Below are 15,590 nucleotides of genomic sequence, written 5' to 3'. Positions count from 1 at the left end.
AAATTTTAAAAAGTTAAATGATACTCTACTATCTACCACAATAATGCAATAAACCCTAAACAGATAAACATATTGGGTGTTAATATTGCAATTCACATCAAAAACAGATTCAGTGTCAATATCCTAACTTACAACTAACTTCATTATATTATAATTTGCAAATACTAGCTCACTTTTTCATGACATTATCTTGAATAAATTCAAAATAAATTCACCAAACAACATATTTAGAACCAAAATTAGCATGATGAATAAACAGGAACAACAGTTAGTCAAACTAAGGGAACACCAAAAGTATTTACGGCACCCTGATCTTCTGTATCCATAAATGAAATGCAGGGGTTTAAAACCACTTGCATGATTTCAGAAGAATTCATAGAAGTCAACCGTTGACAAGCAACTTAATTGAAACATCATTACTAAGATTGAAAATATTGCTCTTGGTCTTCAATATAACAAGATATTGTCATAAAATGTCTAGTTGACCATAAGATATGATAGCACCCATGGAAATCATGAAAACAAGTAAATATTTTAAAGGAACTAATAACATTGGCAAAGGAATCACCACACATATATATCACCTAATAACTGCTTCTAGTTCTATAAAATTTTGGTTCTTAATCTTCACTGCTTACATTCCTATGCTTGCAATAACATGCTACACATGTTGTATCATCTAAAGTTCTCAACATTACGGTTGCAACATGCTAAGATCTAATCACTATAACTACTACTAGTAGGAAGTACCATTCTTGTACCCAAGCCATATGATTCAAGCTCTATTGCACTCTTCTGGTCTATCTTTGTAATCATTGGTGTCACATTTTCCAGACCCTGCAGATAGAAATTGTTGTTTATATTTCCATTGACAACTAAGTCTGTAATTTAGTAACTTGCATATACGCACTTATTTTTCCATTCACTTCTTCCACAATGAAAGTTTTGCAAGCTATTAATAAATAAATATTGATCGAAATTTGTTGGAATAAAGTTTAAACAAAGAGAGAGAAAGAAGGATTTTAAAAAAAGACATAATGTCAATTGACTTTTAGCATTGAAACTTATTGTGACATAATGCATCAAACTTATCATTTTACAGTTCAATGTCAGTTGTGACTTTTAGCAGTATATTTTCTAGTGCATTGAAACAAATTTTCAGCTGCTAATGTGATATGTAATTCTTGGACTTGATAATTTTGTTGACAAAACAGCAATAGAACACTAAAAGCAGCTCCCTCATTAAGTTTTTGTTATGATACCCCTCCCCTCCCAACCATCCCTCTACAACATCATTTTAAGATCTTAAGTACATCTAACTTTTCTAGTGGCAAAAAAATTCTCTCATTAGTCAATACTTCATCATCTTTTCTTCGTATTAAGTATTTCACAGCAACAAAATTCAGAATACACATAGTTACCATCCTATTAGACATGTATGTAACAATCTAACAAAGCAATCTTATTTTAGTTGCTATCCTATTAGACATGTATCTAAAGATTCAAGAAATCATATGCTGCATGACAAATTTACTCCGAAGAAAAAAAGAACTAAAAACAATCCTCTGACACGTAAGTTTTTTGGTTCCAACACTATTGGAAATGGAGATACACAGGATCAAAACCACCTTCACATAGCCACATAATTTCCACGGAAAAAAACTAATGAAGGTATATACATCATAAATAGAGCATCTACATCATAGATAGGGCATACTTAGGGTACTTTTGGCAGGGTAATAGGATGTCATAATTTATTTCCATCCTTATATTATTCATTCCTATTAGTACAATCCAATCCCATGACTACTATAAATAAGATTTCAGCTTGCCATCAAGCTAGTTCACCATACAAAACATACCTCATGAAAAGATAAAGTAACCAATAACTAAATAAAGTGAAAATTTCATTACTTTTACAATGGGATAGTCGCGAAAATCATTCTTCACTCCAGAAAATCATGTTCTAGATTCTTACTAATGAAAAAATCAACGCAACTTCATTTGTCTTTAAACTTCATCTAACAACTAGCAAAAATTAATAAACTTATGCAACAAGTAGTCATGATAAGGATGTTAGAATTTTATGCACCTGTATATATAAAGTTTTTGGATCCAACAACAAGAAGTAGCCAAAGTAAGGAAACACCCAAAATAATCACAATGACCTGAACTTTGCTGACAGAACAAAAAGCTGCAGAAGCAAAACTTTGAATAGGAACCAAATTTTAACAAAGCTGAACCAAGCTCTCAACATAATCAAATGCATCGATGTAATGAGTGTTGGAGGAGATATTAACGCGTTTAACACTATTATCTCTTCGGTCATAAAAAACTGCCTCAGAATCATGCCTGCCTCTCAACATGAAGACATTTCCATTCACAAGTACAAATCCTGGAAATAGGCATTCAACACCGAGATGGTGAAAACTAATCTTTAGCAATTGAGTCCAAGAATTTTCATCTCCAAACTCCTTCATTTGCCATGCAATAAAATGAGTGCTGTTGTAATCATGAAGAAGATACAGGCTATTTCCCCAAACTCCCAGAGTTGGCTCTTGACCGGGGATCTCATCGATACCCTTTGGAAGCGGAATCTGTTTACTTGTATCGGATTTCAGGTCAAAAGAAACAAGCATTAACATATCAAGTGTAACAGCATACCAATCATAATCAGCTCCATGCGGGTTACGGAGAGCTATCCAATTAAGAGTGCCACCGATGAAGTAGCCATTATCTTGACAAGAAAACGGAAAAGCAGGAAAACTCTTGATCCTCTTCCATGAACTGCCACCAAAGCTATAAACTTGCGTAATCAGTGTTCCAGAAGAATCCCAAATGATAGCCAGTACCTTGTAACTGCCACTTGACTCATCGTACCCAAATCCAAGAGCATTGAGCATATTGACACGTAAGCACGGCGAGTTCTCTGAAATATACCCTGTGAGAGGGTTCAATAAACGCACCCAGATATCCCAAATATCCGTTGCATGAACCCACAACCCAGTCGTTTACGTGTAGAGAGTAGCGATTCTCTTGAGCATCAAGAGTAGATGATGGATTCTGGATGAAAGACTCAACGCTACTAAACACTAAGCCCCATTTATTTTCTTCGTCGAGGGGCGTAAAGAGGAGGATGGCATTTTTGGGTGAATGGTGAAGCTGAAGTTTGACGAAGTGAGGGTCGGAGATGATGGAGTTCCATGACTTGCACACAAGCTTCAGCCGCGTCAGCCAAGAGAGGATCTCCATCACCACCACTTCACACAAGAGGACCGCCGCTGTTGGGTCTTCAGCCTCCATCTGCATTCCCGTCTTCTGAAAACGAAAAATTTGTGATCGCGCACAATGTTTTTTAAATTTGAATAATTGAAATAGTGTTTTACAGTATTCTTTCAATTTATTTAGTAGTGGAATTTTATTTTTTATTTACCTTTCTTCTGTACAGTGGTACTAATTTTTTTATTTAAAATTTAATTTGAAAGATAATTATTATAAATTTCCTTAAATAGCAGTTACATACAAAGCATCTCACTTTTTCTTTTTCGTGTGGAAGAGAGAAGAGTGTAGCCTCTTCTCACATCATCCTGAAATACACTCTTCTCTCTCTCACAAAAAAGAAAAAGAGTCTAAGGGGGTTACTTTGTCTCCTAAATACAAATTAAAATTGTCCACAAATCTAATATTCAAGACAAATAGTAAAATAGTTAATAACTCGTGGGAATCTTTCTTAACTATATAACATAGATTTGATTTTATGTCTTTACCATGTAATTTCAAGTCTCAACATAAACATAAATAGAAAATAGTTGTAGCTAAACGCAACTTACAGATAATTTAACCAAATATTAATTTCTAAAATATTTTCTAGAATTGCATCATACACATTGTGAAGGAGGATGCTCTCGTTAATTTAATTAAAGAAACCATGGAGTTTACATTACACTCCTGATGGCATTGTCGAATAGAGAGGTTAGTATAACTATTCAGTCATATAGTAGTTACTAAAGGATGAATGAAATTGAGAAGATATAGTAGAAAAAACTTCAGCAAAGATATTAAAATTTTATTGAATAGAAGTGTTGCTTATTTTAATTATGTGGTGTATATCTGTTGTAATCATGTTTCAAATTTGTTTCTAGCCAATTCTCAGTTTGAACATGATACTTTGCTTAAGGGGTAAAAAAAGCTTTAAGAGAGTGTCTAATCAAATCTACTCTGCATCTTGGTAGATATTTTCATTAAGAAGGGGTGGATCAAATGATAGATATGAGACTGCTCACTATAAAACTAGATTTACATATCTACAATTTAAAAGCATTTCTATTAGTAATTAACTTTATCCCTTGAAATTTGATTAATTTTTTAAGCACTCTCCTGTCCCAAGCCAACATCAATAAGGCTATAGCCTGCAGCCTTTTTTAATCCTTGGTCCTGTACATACTCTCTCAATTCAGTGGCATCTTTCCAGCTTCCTGCAGCAACATACATATTTGACAATGATATGTAATATCCAACATTCTGAGGATCCACTTCAAAGAGATGTTGAGCTACTTGTTTCCCCAACTTGATTGCTCCATGATAGTTGCATGCACTTAGAAGTGTTCCCCATACACCTGAAGTGGCCTTTGATTCCAAGCCTTTTGTATACTCATAAGCCTCATCAAGCCTACCTGATTTACCTAGCATGTCGACCACATAAACTTGATGCTCAATCTCTGGTTCCACGCTGTATTCCTCTAACATTCGGTTGTAGAACCAAAGACCTTGGTTAACTAGTCCTGAATGGCTGCAAGCAGATAATAGGCTAACAAAAGTGCTCTTTGTCACCCTTGTTCCTGATTTGCACATTTCATGGAAGAGTTCAATTGCTTGCTCTCCTTTTCCATGATATCCATATGCAGCAATGGTGGAGTTCCAAGCTGATTCTGACTTCTCTGAGTGTCTAAACACTTTGAGAGCAATGTCCAGTCTTCCACAGTTGCTGTACAAGTCTACAAGAGCTGTTGCTATGAAAGAATTACATTGAATTCTGGACCTGAACACATGACCATGAACTTGTTTTCCATGTCTTAGGATGCCAAGTTGAGAACAAACTGACAGAATACTCACAATGGTGAATTCATTTGGTTTGAACCGAAGATCACGAAAGAATTCCAATGCTTCTCTACTTTCTTTATTATGAGATAGAGCTGAGATCATGCAGTTCCATGAGCATAGGTTGGGAACAGAGCAGAATTTGAAGACTACTCTGGCACTGTCGATGTCCTCGCATCTGCCATACATGGTAATTAGCGAGTTTTGAACACGTGTATCTGACTGCAAAGGAGATTTGTGGGTAAGACCATGGAGAGTTTTTCCTTGGCTGAGTAGTCCTAGGTTTGCACAAGCTGACAAGACGCCCACAATGGTTATGGAGTCATGGTTGAAAGCAGCTAATTGCCTCATCAAACTGAAAGTTTCTAAAGCCTCTTGAAAATGGTCACCTCTTACACAACCTACAATAAGAGTGTTCCATGAACCGATATCTGCAACTGCAGAGTTCTCTTGCAAAATTGAGAAACCAGCTTTCAGGTCACCACAATTGATATACATGTGCATGAGAGAATTTACAAGAAGAATGTTGTTCAAAAATCCAGATTTTAACTTCCAGCAGTGAATTGATCTTCCAAAGTGGAGACTATCAAGGGAATCACAGGAAGAAAGAATAGCAAAAACAGTTGAAGGACTGCAATTTGGAACCCGGTTTAGCAACTCCCTGAACAAGTCTCGAGCTTCCTCAGAATAACTGTTTTGGGAATAGCCAGATATCATTACATTCCATGATACCAAATCTCTCTGTGAGGCAGAATTGAACAAGATCCTGGCTTTCTCCACAAGGTTGAACTTTGAGTACATGTCTATCAGGCTGTTCAGCATAGGAAGATGATCAGGTACCATCTGTCGTCGAATTGCGAATGCATGGATAGTTCTTCCTTCTTTGGAGAGCAGAAGCTCTGCACATAGTGGAAGTATGGTGGTAAATGTTACAACATCAGGTTGGAAAGATCCTGTTCTTTGCATTTCAAGCAGAAGATCAAATACTTCATTAACTTTTTCATTTGAAGCAAATCCTTCCATCATTGCATTCCAGGAAACGACATCTTTCTGTGCTATTTCCCTGAATACTGTCTCAGCGTCGCTGATGTCGCCACTTTGTGAATACAACGAAATGAGAGAGTTGGAAAATGAAACATGTGATCTGTCCCTGTAACCTAGTTTGATTCCCTGCCCATGAATGGACTGGCCAAAAGCCAACTTTCCCAACCTTGAAGAAGCCGAAATAGCACAAGATAGACCAATGCAATCGGCTGTTTCTCCAGCACAAGTCATCCTTTTGAAGTAATATAGTGATTTCTCTGGATCACTATTGTAAAGGCTCCCTCTCATTATTGAATTCCATGAAACAACATCTTTATATTCCATCTCTTCAAATAGACTCTCAGCGGAGCTTAGATCGCCGCACTTTGCATGCATATCAGTTAAAGCATTACCTAGACTGATATCCACAAGCATCCCAGATTTTACACTCAAACAATGAATTGCCTGTCCATGTTCAAAATTTTTCATGTGGAGTGAAACTGATACCATAAGCAATAGAGTGGTGGAATCAAACCCAATTTGAGCCTTACTCATTTCATCTAAGAATCCCAATGCTCTACTATAGCAGTTATTTTCAAGACATGCTGCAACAATGGCATTCCAAGCTATGATATCTCTGTTGTTAATCTCACCAAACAAATCTCTTGAAGATTTGAAATCTCCAGCCTTGGAATAAACAGTGAGTAGAGATGTTGAAATAGGTAGGTGACCTAGAGCACCTATTTTTAAGGAAGCACAGTGAGCAACATAGGCAGTCACAGTTCTTGGTCTTTTGAGGGACAATCTAATGTAATCAAGAACTAATCCAAAATCAACATTATTGACATGAAAGATCCTTTGTGGCATTTCCTCGAACAGTTGAATGGCAGTAGAAAAACAATGACCAAAAAATGACAACAGAGGACGAGAATTTGATAGAATAAGATCTCTTTGCCCCTTAAAATTTCTGAACCTTCCCTTATGGTAGTTCTGTGAAGAAAATGAATTGGATGATGGTGATCTTCTTGGTGGAAGAAAGGCTAAATTTTGAGAAGCCCATCTTGTTATATGCTTTATGAGCAATTGAAAAGGAAAAGCTACCCATGTTCTCATTTTCACATCACTGCAGAATACGAAAAATCTTGCAATGAAAGGCTTGCATTTGCAAAAGAGAAATTTCCCTATTTGATGTGTAGGGTCTAGGATTTCTGGAGCAACTGCCAACTCAGGTGTTGATGTGGATTATCTTGTTCTATAACTTTTTTTTTCTCTCTTTTATTTTTAACACGAATTTGTTTGCAAAAGAATTTATTGAACTATTGTGTTAGGCATTAGGTGTTATATTTCCATAATCTAATGTGATTAGTATTAAGTTTATTATAAAACATGCAATTCAATATCAACCAAGATATCAACGTGCAAAAACTGCAACCTCATGTTAAGACATTGTAGGCTTCACTTTCTTTTTTCTTGCAATGTTGAAAACTTGGTACAAGGCAATTTTACTTACAAATGTTACACAAGAACCAGTCTCATCTCAGTGGTAACTTACATCTTCAAAGTGGATACAGGATTCTTTAGACTCTTTAGCTTCTGTAAGTATGGAAACCTTGGTCTTGACGACGAATCAGAAACCAAACCATCTTTTAAACTCTTGCGTGTATTACTATTAACAAACATAATCCTGAATTTGACCTCACCAAGGTGGATGATCATCTGCAGAAGTTTGAGGAGGGAGCGGCGTCCATCCAGGTTTCTCGTCCCAGTACATGTCATAATAAATGTGACCCGGGGTGTGATCCAACACACAGCACCATATGCCTAAATACCGTTTGACGCGTTTTCGGAATTTTTCTTCCCTTTCCTGATTAAAACCAGAAAGGATGGTAACCAGGACTGGATGAATCAACACAAGTTTCTTTTCATTATGCAACATACTAATAGAAAAATTCCAAACAGCAGACAAAATGGCCGTACCTTGTCGGTGAATCCTGCAAAAGCATCTTGCATCGAACTGAACTGAATGACTTTTACATCCTTGAATGACAGGAACACTTTCTGGTACTGTGAATTCAAGCAAAACTACGAATTTCAAATGCAAGTAAAATGAAAATATTGTAGAGTCTATTTGTAGTTCTTTCTTTGTATCAGCTCCTTAATGCAAGTTAAGGAGTTCCCTTGGTAGAACCAAAAAAGTTCTAGCATTCTAATATGATCATATCAGTGTACTTTATAAGGTTGTTTCGAAGAATTTGAACTGAATTCAATACTTAGCGGATCAAAATTTCAAATACCATCTCTTCATTGCTATGCTTTGGAAATTTAAGTACTCCCCCAATGGTATTATCTGATGCATTGCAGTCTTGACTGCCTTCTTTACAGAGCTGAACATCAAGCCATGATCTTTTAACCTGATCAAGAATCCAACCATGATTTTCACTCAGTAAACTACAACAATATAGCAGAACTCATGATCTAAAATTTGATGGAACTTGGAATAATATTCACCTCAGGCGGCAGAGAGGGATTATCAAATAATGAGTACTCTCTAATATCTATTCGAGGGCCAAACTCTTCCTCGGGGAGTTCTTTCAACATGACATTCACCTACAATGGGGCCAATAATATATGGTCATGGGAAAGAGGGTGGTGAAGTAGATAAGGTTTTGAGATCTTTTCTTTTCCCCCTTTATGTAGCATTGCCTTGCAACTAAAGCATAAATGAACAATAATAACAATAAAGGTCACCAAATCAAAAGGGAAATACCTCAAATACATGATCCAAAGGACAGAGAAAAGGTTGTCTGGTCATAGACCCCTCTAAAACGCCAGGATGGGGGAACCATAGCCTATCAAGCCTGCACCATATTGGAGGCATGACCTAAAACACATATATTAGAACCGATTTTAAGATCATTAAATATAATCTATGAAGACAGAATAAACTGAAAAAACAAAAAAGAATATTATCATAGCCGATTACTAAGAACCACTTGAACACTCAAATCGATTACCTTAATCAGATATCATGGGCAACATGTTAGGCAAAGATATTTTGAAAGGTAGAACTCCTTGCAAATTTATTAACTTGGAAGTAATTCGATAATTGATACTTACTTTGTTTTGTCCACATCCATAATCTTATAAGAAAAGCATATAAATCATGGGGACATAATTCCAGGTCCTCCTCAGAGTGTTACTTGTTCAAGATGAGTGCTGCTACCTATCACTAAAAAACATGCATTTAATATGCAATTTTTAGATTCCAGAAAACAATTCTCACCAGTGTTCTGTTCAGAATGGAAGCAATAGCAAGAGCTGTCCTAATCTGTTTTATCTGCACAAATTCATTTTATGTATCACAAACTACAACATAAAAATTTCTGTTCAAAATTTATAAGCGAAAAGGATCAGGTATATACATGCATACTTGGTAATTAACAAGAGTAAAATGTGATCCAACAGTATGATTCCCACTTAACAACAAGCTTTTTGGAATAGATGGCTTAAATGACAAGAATCCTCCTGGAAAAGTTCATCCAAGAGTTAGGCTGCTGTAATTTAATGAAAAGGAGTCAAAACGTCCAAAAGCAGACCCGTTTAGGTGACAGTTAACTATAAAAGTATGAATGTGAAAGCCCGCTTGAAAGATGGACAGCATGGAAATTTCTCAAATGCATGAAGTACTAAGTAACAAGCATAGACAAATGCAAATAGTAATTCTCAGTTCTGCAATGAAAAATAAAATTAAGTGAATGATCTCCTCAACAGAATAGCAGGAGGCAGGAGCATTAACTAATTACCAGGAGGATTATAGTATTCTGGTGGATCACGGAAGAACATGGCTTCTCTCAGTCGGTGGCGCTTTCCTTCAGTCCCTGCAAATTGAAATGTTGTGTGCACTGCATATGGTTCCAGCCTGAGTTGCTGATACATAGCCTATACAATGATAGCATCAAGAATATTAATAGTAATGAGATCACAGGGTCCAACAAAAACTCCTTTAGATAACTTGCGTAAAACAGAACCCATCATATGTAAAATCAAGCCAAAAAAGAAAAGAAAGAACTCAAATGGTTGAAATTGTTTAACTAGATCCAACCTGGATAAAATATGTGTGGCCACTACAGAAGATACTAGCCGGTAAAATTCCCAGCTTTAGATTTCCATCATAAGCATAAACAAGCCCACTGTCTTCATCTACAGAAGGTCCTAACTGCCTGTGAACAATATCATTAAAGCCAGTCTGATCCCATATCTTTTCATCAGCTAGAACCAATTCTTTCCATTCCAAAGCCAATGTTTTCGCAGACTTTGTTGGTCTCCAATGAAAGATTCCAATGTTGTAGGCAGCACCGACTATTTAAGATGATAGACAGTAAAATTAGTATATGGTCAGAAAGAGTGAGCCACAGGATGTATATCTCAGTAAGATTAAATTTTGTTTCTGAAACCAGAGAATACCAATAATACATTAATACTACAATAGAAAACTTCATCCTGAAAATAAATTTTGCTGGTTTCATATCTTAAGTCATTCCAAAAGCATGATGAGGAAATCTAAAATGATGCCTGAAAAACTAAGTGTGTACAAGATGACATAAAAGGTGACTATCATTATAAGGAGCATTCTCATGTAAATAGGTTTCACTTGATTATCACTTGCAAATGATATGTTAAGAGTTCAACATGACTCATAATTATGCAGTTGCAATAAATAAGCCCCACTAGAAAAGAACACTAAAATCTAAATCATTAAGCTCTGTTCATTATCAGATATTCACCTTCTTGCCAAACTTCCAGACTATCATCAACAACTGTTGGTATAACTTGATCGCTAGACGTCAATACATCTGCTTCAGGATAACGAGCAAGATATGGAAGGGGGTTCTGCTCCAAAATCACCAAATTGAATATATATTTGAAAAACAACATATATAAGAAGTTGAGAACAATCACATACTAGTGTTGGAGACATCCTTAACTACGAGGATAAAAGGTTGATATAATGTGATAATGGAACATAAAACATGTAGCAAAAGGATAAAATGAAACCATACTAAATAAGATTAGTGAAAAAGAAATATAACAAGGTCAAAAAGAAACTTGTTCAATTTGGATGATGCACAAAAGAACTTCGCAAGCTTATCAGTCACCATTATAAGCAAACAAAAATATTGAGAAAATGGAGGAAAGTACCTTCAACCAAACCATGTCAGTGTCACACATCAATAGTTCATAACCAAAAGGAAGTATTGAGTTTATCAGAATAACTTTCTCTCTCCCCATCTTATGAAATGTTGGAGAACCCCAGCCAACATCCACTGTGCTCATATGGCTATCCATGTCAAATACTGGAACCCCTTTCCAAAACAGTGCCTCCAACACTTTGGTGTCCATTGCACCTAAAAGTTAGATTTCAAGCTCATTTAACAAAATCTTAACTAGTCAACTGTAAAGAATACCTAACATGCTTAGGAAAATGTCATGGCCAACTAAACAAAAACAATATATAAGAAAAAAGAAAAAATAATGAAGGCTTAAACGGCGATGCTCACCGACAAGATAATTAGAGACTCCAAGATCATCCAGGTGTCTAACCCAAGTCATAATAAAGTCCATGAATGCATAATTCCCAAAAGTCACTATTACGATGTTATCTTTCACTCTTTGCTGAACCAGTTCTTTGGTCAGTCGGAAATCCTCCAAAGGTGGCATCTTTTTAGGGTGAGGCGGTGGTGGAACATCCAAAACAGGTCTTTTCCATAATACTTTTTGTGTTTCTGGGGTTGAAGGGTGCACATCATGCACAGTTTCTGACTTAGAAAAGTTGAGTGTCTGATCTGTAGGACCACGACCCTCATCTGGAAAAGAAAAATCCAAAACCATTTTCAATTAAAAGTTTAAAATCCCACCAACACATGACAGGCTGAAAAGTATGTTACACAAGCCAATAACAAAATCCGGTGAAGGTGACAAACTAACAAATAAAAAAGGTCTATATTGAAAGATGCCAACAATCCATTCATTCAAACAAACCCACTAATATAGCATCAAAGGCAGGTAAAACTAATATCACTGCATGTTACCAGACTCTTAATACCAAAGGGTGCTCCACATTCAAGCCAAAACTGCCAAGTAACAAGAAAAGGCATGATTTTGATGCTAAAAAAGAACATGCAACCAATACATCAGAAGTTTATCAATAATTGATGTCATAGTCAGCTATATGACTTTTATCAAACAGCTTCAATGCATTAAGAATAGTTAGAGTGAGTGAGTACCTGAAACGGGAGAGGAAGGTTGAGAAGACAAAGAGAACCATGTGGAGGAAGAGGAATCAGGTGAAGAAGGGTTGGCAGCGTAAATAGCGGAGAAGACGTAGCATGTGGAAACGACGAGGCCAACGATGACAACTGTGTAGATCGTCAAGAACAGAGGCCGAGAATGTGTGACTTCTTCGCAGGTTTTAACCAACCCCATCTGATTCTGGTTCCTCTGTCTCGCATTCACAAATCATCACCCTTTGAATCCATCTTCGTCCTTGAAATTGAAAGACGGTAAAAGTTAGATTTTGGTGCAGATTGCTGTTTCCCAAATTTGACTCTCTTCTGTTTGTTCTGTTCTGATTTCTCAGTGTTGTTGTGTTCTACTCCTTGCTGCTTCTGTTTAGCGTTCAAAGACATGAATTTTTTTTTTTTCTAAATTAATATTACTATAAATCAAATCATTTTAAAACCTTTTAGTATAACCAAAATTTATTGGAAAAGAACGTATGTGATAAGAATCTTTTGGGATTAATTTAAGTATCTATTTATTAAAGATTTACAAATAAATTCTAATTATGGGGTTGTTTATTAGCGACTTTAGTTGTCGGTTCTTTTATCATCAGGTTACCAAACTCCTTTTATGATAGACACTCTTTTTTCTAAAGTTATTAAAATATTTTGTCGAGTTTTTTTAGAGAGAATTGTCTCGTATTCCTAGGTATTCTACCTATTCAACGGTGTTGGTTTCGGATACAAATACCCTTTTATTGAAGGTCGTTCGAGTTTTTTTTTAGAATAAGGCATAGGTTACTTTAGCGCTATAGCATCTGGCACTCGAACATTAACTCGAGATATTTTCTCTACCCTTTTCTTGTCCTAAAAAAGCAAGGGAACCTTGCGTCTTTGAATCGATATGGTTAACCTAACCGCTTTCGTCTTTTGGGACCAACAATGAATAGTATAAAAATATTCACATGTTATCCATAGATTATGCTTTTCGTCTTGATCTTAGGCCGTAACTCACCCTTCGTAGATGAGGAAGAATCCTTAAATTTTTAAGGCATTGGATTCTCACCAACGTTTGTGTTACTCAAGCTGATATTTTTACTTTTGCTTCGTCTACCATTGCTCGCGCAGGTCCTTTTTTGTAAGGCGTAACATTTCTCTGCTAATTCATTTTTACATCCCACAACTTCAACAGATTTCTTATCTATTTATCTTCAACGTAAGAGCGTTCAATTAGTGGACTAGTTTATTACACACTTTTTTAAAAGTGGTTGTTTCTAAACAAACTTTCTGATTATCTTGACATTCCCGCCTTTTTTATCACTCAGCAATCATTTAAAGACTTTAATTTTTTGTCTTATATATTTTAATTAATAATTTTTAAAAATGTTATAATTTTTACATGATATATTTATAAGATATTTTTTATTTCATTAACTTATTTTATTGACTCAAATAATTAGAATTAATTCATTATATCAATTATTTAATTTATTTAATTCAAATATGCATTATTTTATTTAGTTTATTGTCACCTTATTGTTTAAATGGTTGTTTATCAATTTTTTTATTTTTTATTTATTTTAAATTTCAAAAAATTATTCATTATTTATATTTTTTATTTTAATATAAAATCTAATATTTTTATTAACATTTTCTTATAATTTATTAGTTAATAGTTATATGCCTATCATCATAGTGATTAAGTTTTATAATCAAAAGTCAAAACATTAGAAATGAAACCTTTTTTTTTTGGTCTTAATGAAGCCTTGATCTCAATCAAATAAACTCACTTTTGACCAAAACATTCAATCAAGGCAACTCTCCTTTATCAAAAGAGACTCATTTTTTTTTATGGATTGGACAACCCCCAATCTTAGGCATTACATCCATACACCCATGTATTATACATTCACACACACTACATGGAAGTACACATAAATAGTTCTATATTCCTTCGGGAGGACTTGAACCCGGTGCAGCTCTATAGGAGGCACACAAAGTGATCATCTAACCCAGGCCTCGGCTGCAAAAAAAAAAAGAGACTCATTGAAAAATGTCGAAAGAATCCACCTATGTGGGCCAATATTCAAGGCTACCTTCATGGTCCATGGGCCACTCTGTGAGGCATTGTCTTGAAAATTCCCATAGGCCCATATTCAATATCTATTTATAGTGATTAGGGTTCATGATACCCTTTATTGAAAATTCATGTGCAATTAATTTTCACAATAGTTAAACCCAAAAAAAAAATAAAAAAAATCCAATCACTTACATAGAATTTTGTGAATAGATCATCTCAAATGAATTTTATCCACGTCCAAAAAAAAAAAATGAATTTTATCTAATTGTCAAATGTATAATTTTGTTATTGGTTGACAATTGACAGTATAGACCCTATTAGTACAGGTCCCACAAAAAGTATCCAATCAAGAAAATATATCATTGACCTTACTTAAATAAATATTCTATAAAAAAAAATGTTTTGTATGTTAGGTGACAGGTGTTGATGATCACCGAAGTCAAAGCAAACTAGCAAGTAGACCCAATTGTCAATTAAGGTGAGTAAACTCCAATGGATTAATCACTAATGTTATAAATACAAATAAATTATTCAAAGTTTAATTTAATTTCTTCTCACGTGGTGGCTGTCAAAGCAACCAGTTTTTCAATTCAAATAAGAGATCAGAGGCAAATTCAATAATAAGGGGACTAAGTCTTCACATAAATAATTAAGAAAAAATACTGAGAATAATGTTGCATGCATGTCTTGTGTGTAAATAGAATAAGAAGACTTTTATGACAGATAATAATGTATTATGTTAAGGAGTGTAAAGTTCTTTAGAAAATAATTTGTTATTAGAGATAATTAAAATAATAAATTAGTATATTTTAGGTTTTTAACTTTTTATAATGTTATTCAAGATATGGCTAACCTGATTAACAAGGTTAATTACCTTTTAAAATCTAAAATTAATATAAAATATAATAAACAAAAGTTTAATATTTCTTTAATTAACAAAAATTATATAATTCTTTACTTAGTAAGAAGTCAAACATTTAAAATAAACTGACTTTGGTTTATATTTGTTTTTTTGTGACTGAACATAATATAAAGAAAAAGAATCTAAGAGAAAGAGTAGCACTCCTCTCTAATAATAATGTATAAATTATTAGAGGACAGTAACCACTCTA

The 15,590-nt window shown here is 34.8% G+C and overlaps 3 protein-coding genes across 4 annotated transcripts; all 3 read right to left on the bottom strand.

Annotated features, from left to right (window-relative positions):
- Positions 1 to 530: 530 nt before the first annotated feature.
- Positions 531 to 3,424, bottom strand: LOC112747587 (F-box/kelch-repeat protein At3g23880-like). Its single transcript, XM_072217498.1, has 2 exons — positions 2,093 to 3,424; positions 531 to 837 (listed from the first exon to the last, which is right to left on the bottom strand). Exon 1 carries the CDS (start codon positions 2,901 to 2,903, stop codon positions 2,229 to 2,231), a length of 675 nt encoding a protein of 224 aa, XP_072073599.1. The 5' UTR covers positions 2,904 to 3,424; the 3' UTR covers positions 531 to 837; positions 2,093 to 2,228.
- Positions 3,425 to 4,207: 783 nt separating this feature from the next.
- On the bottom strand, positions 4,208 to 7,378 carry LOC112747585 (pentatricopeptide repeat-containing protein At4g19220, mitochondrial-like). The gene has a single exon (XM_025795673.2). The coding sequence runs from the start codon at positions 7,231 to 7,233 to the stop codon at positions 4,366 to 4,368; it is 2,868 nt and encodes a 955-aa protein (XP_025651458.1). The 5' UTR covers positions 7,234 to 7,378; the 3' UTR covers positions 4,208 to 4,365.
- Positions 7,379 to 7,537: 159 nt separating this feature from the next.
- On the bottom strand, positions 7,538 to 13,000 carry LOC112747586 (arabinosyltransferase XEG113-like). 2 transcript variants are annotated; one of them, XM_072217496.1, is made up of 13 exons: positions 12,405 to 13,000; positions 11,679 to 11,984; positions 11,320 to 11,525; positions 10,905 to 11,010; positions 10,223 to 10,479; positions 9,924 to 10,059; positions 9,551 to 9,645; positions 9,404 to 9,457; positions 8,888 to 9,001; positions 8,629 to 8,727; positions 8,415 to 8,531; positions 8,098 to 8,184; positions 7,538 to 8,016 (listed from the first exon to the last, which is right to left on the bottom strand). In XM_072217496.1, the coding sequence occupies exons 1-13, from the start codon at positions 12,601 to 12,603 to the stop codon at positions 7,942 to 7,944; spliced, it is 1,851 nt and encodes a 616-aa protein (XP_072073597.1). In that variant the 5' UTR covers positions 12,604 to 13,000; the 3' UTR covers positions 7,538 to 7,941. The 2 variants fall into 2 exon arrangements, with proteins under 2 accessions (XP_072073597.1, XP_025651459.1); XM_025795674.3 differs by having other exon boundaries at positions 7,538 to 7,984.
- Between the last annotated feature and the right edge of the window lie 2,590 nt (positions 13,001 to 15,590).

This window comes from Arachis hypogaea, chromosome 15, assembly GCF_003086295.3.
Source record: "Arachis hypogaea cultivar Tifrunner chromosome 15, arahy.Tifrunner.gnm2.J5K5, whole genome shotgun sequence".
Classification (NCBI taxonomy): domain Eukaryota; kingdom Viridiplantae; phylum Streptophyta; class Magnoliopsida; order Fabales; family Fabaceae; genus Arachis; species Arachis hypogaea.
Note: the sequence above shows the minus strand (reverse complement) of the source record. Positions and strands in the feature narration are given on the sequence as shown.

Bases quoted from the DNA above. Each gene is read 5' to 3' on its own strand.
- LOC112747587 (XM_072217498.1), bottom strand. From the start codon at position 2,903: ATGCTCAATGCTCTTGGATTTGGGTACGATGAGTCAAGTGGCAGTTAC.
- LOC112747586 (XM_025795674.3), bottom strand. From the start codon at position 12,603: ATGGGGTTGGTTAAAACCTGCGAAGAAGTCACACATTCTCGGCCTCTG. The intron at 11,011-11,319 runs GTACTTTCCTCC...ATTTTGGAGCAG, and splicing joins CTGACATGGTTTGGTTGAAG to AACCCCCTTCCATATCTTGC. The intron at 10,480-10,904 runs GTGAATATCTGA...CATCTTAAATAG, and splicing joins TCTGGAAGTTTGGCAAGAAG to TCGGTGCTGCCTACAACATT.
- LOC112747585 (XM_025795673.2), bottom strand. From the start codon at position 7,233: ATGAGAACATGGGTAGCTTTTCCTTTTCAATTGCTCATAAAGCATATA.